This window comes from Opisthorchis viverrini (genome assembly GCF_000715545.1).
Source record: "Opisthorchis viverrini unplaced genomic scaffold scaffold16876, whole genome shotgun sequence".
NCBI lineage: Eukaryota > Metazoa > Platyhelminthes > Trematoda > Opisthorchiida > Opisthorchiidae > Opisthorchis > Opisthorchis viverrini.
In genome coordinates this window covers 1-658 of record NW_008760892.1, presented here as the reverse complement: position 1 = coordinate 658, position 658 = coordinate 1, and the positions used below count along the sequence as shown (strand labels likewise).

The 658-nt window shown below is 50.3% G+C and overlaps 1 protein-coding gene across 1 annotated transcript; it reads right to left on the bottom strand.

The window, feature by feature from the left end:
* Positions 1–68: 68 nt before the first annotated feature.
* Positions 69–539, bottom strand: T265_16212 (hypothetical protein; the record flags this gene model as incomplete). The annotated part of the gene is made up of 1 exon (XM_009179767.1): positions 69–539. A coding segment is annotated over one exon (471 nt), but the record flags the coding sequence as incomplete, so codon positions are not given.
* Between the last annotated feature and the right edge of the window lie 119 nt (positions 540–658).

The following is a 658-nucleotide window of genomic DNA, read 5'->3' as shown; positions in this document are numbered from 1 at the left end:
CAATGTATCCGGCCGACCTGGTTTGACAACACGTAGATGGTGCCGTCTGCTATCCTCTGTTGCTCACCTGCGATATCGATCCCGTCCTTTTCCACGCTCATCGCACACTTGATTGCCGATCTTCCTGGACGAATTCGCAAATGGTGAGCACTGAGCCCAGCACTGGGAACTCCCGGAGTATCGTTAAGTAATCGACATTCATAGTAACCCGTATCTACTTCCCCGGTCTGTGGGATTGAAATAACAAACATATCAGCATCCTCGTCAGTCGTGATCTTTAAAGTATCGAGGACCCGGGAAACCTCTGAATCGAGAGTTTCGCGATAAAAGCACACCAGTTGCTCAACAGGCTTTCGAGCTAAGCGTCCGCGTAACACGGCCTCCTCACCTTCATTGATGACTCCTCTCCAGCCAGGACGCACGCGAACCACACTGTAGTCAAGATCAAAACAAACCGGGTCTGGATATTCGGCAGAACACTCTAGATCTAACCACGTGCTCACATTACATAGGACCATCTGTTCCACTTGTTTGGTCATCTCCGATCTGGTCAGGTTTGTCCCTGGGATGTTTGCGACCCCAACAAGCAACGCGACATGATTCAGTTGTAACAAGCAGGTTGCGCGCACGTTTTCCGCTTCACCTTGAAGGTTACGAT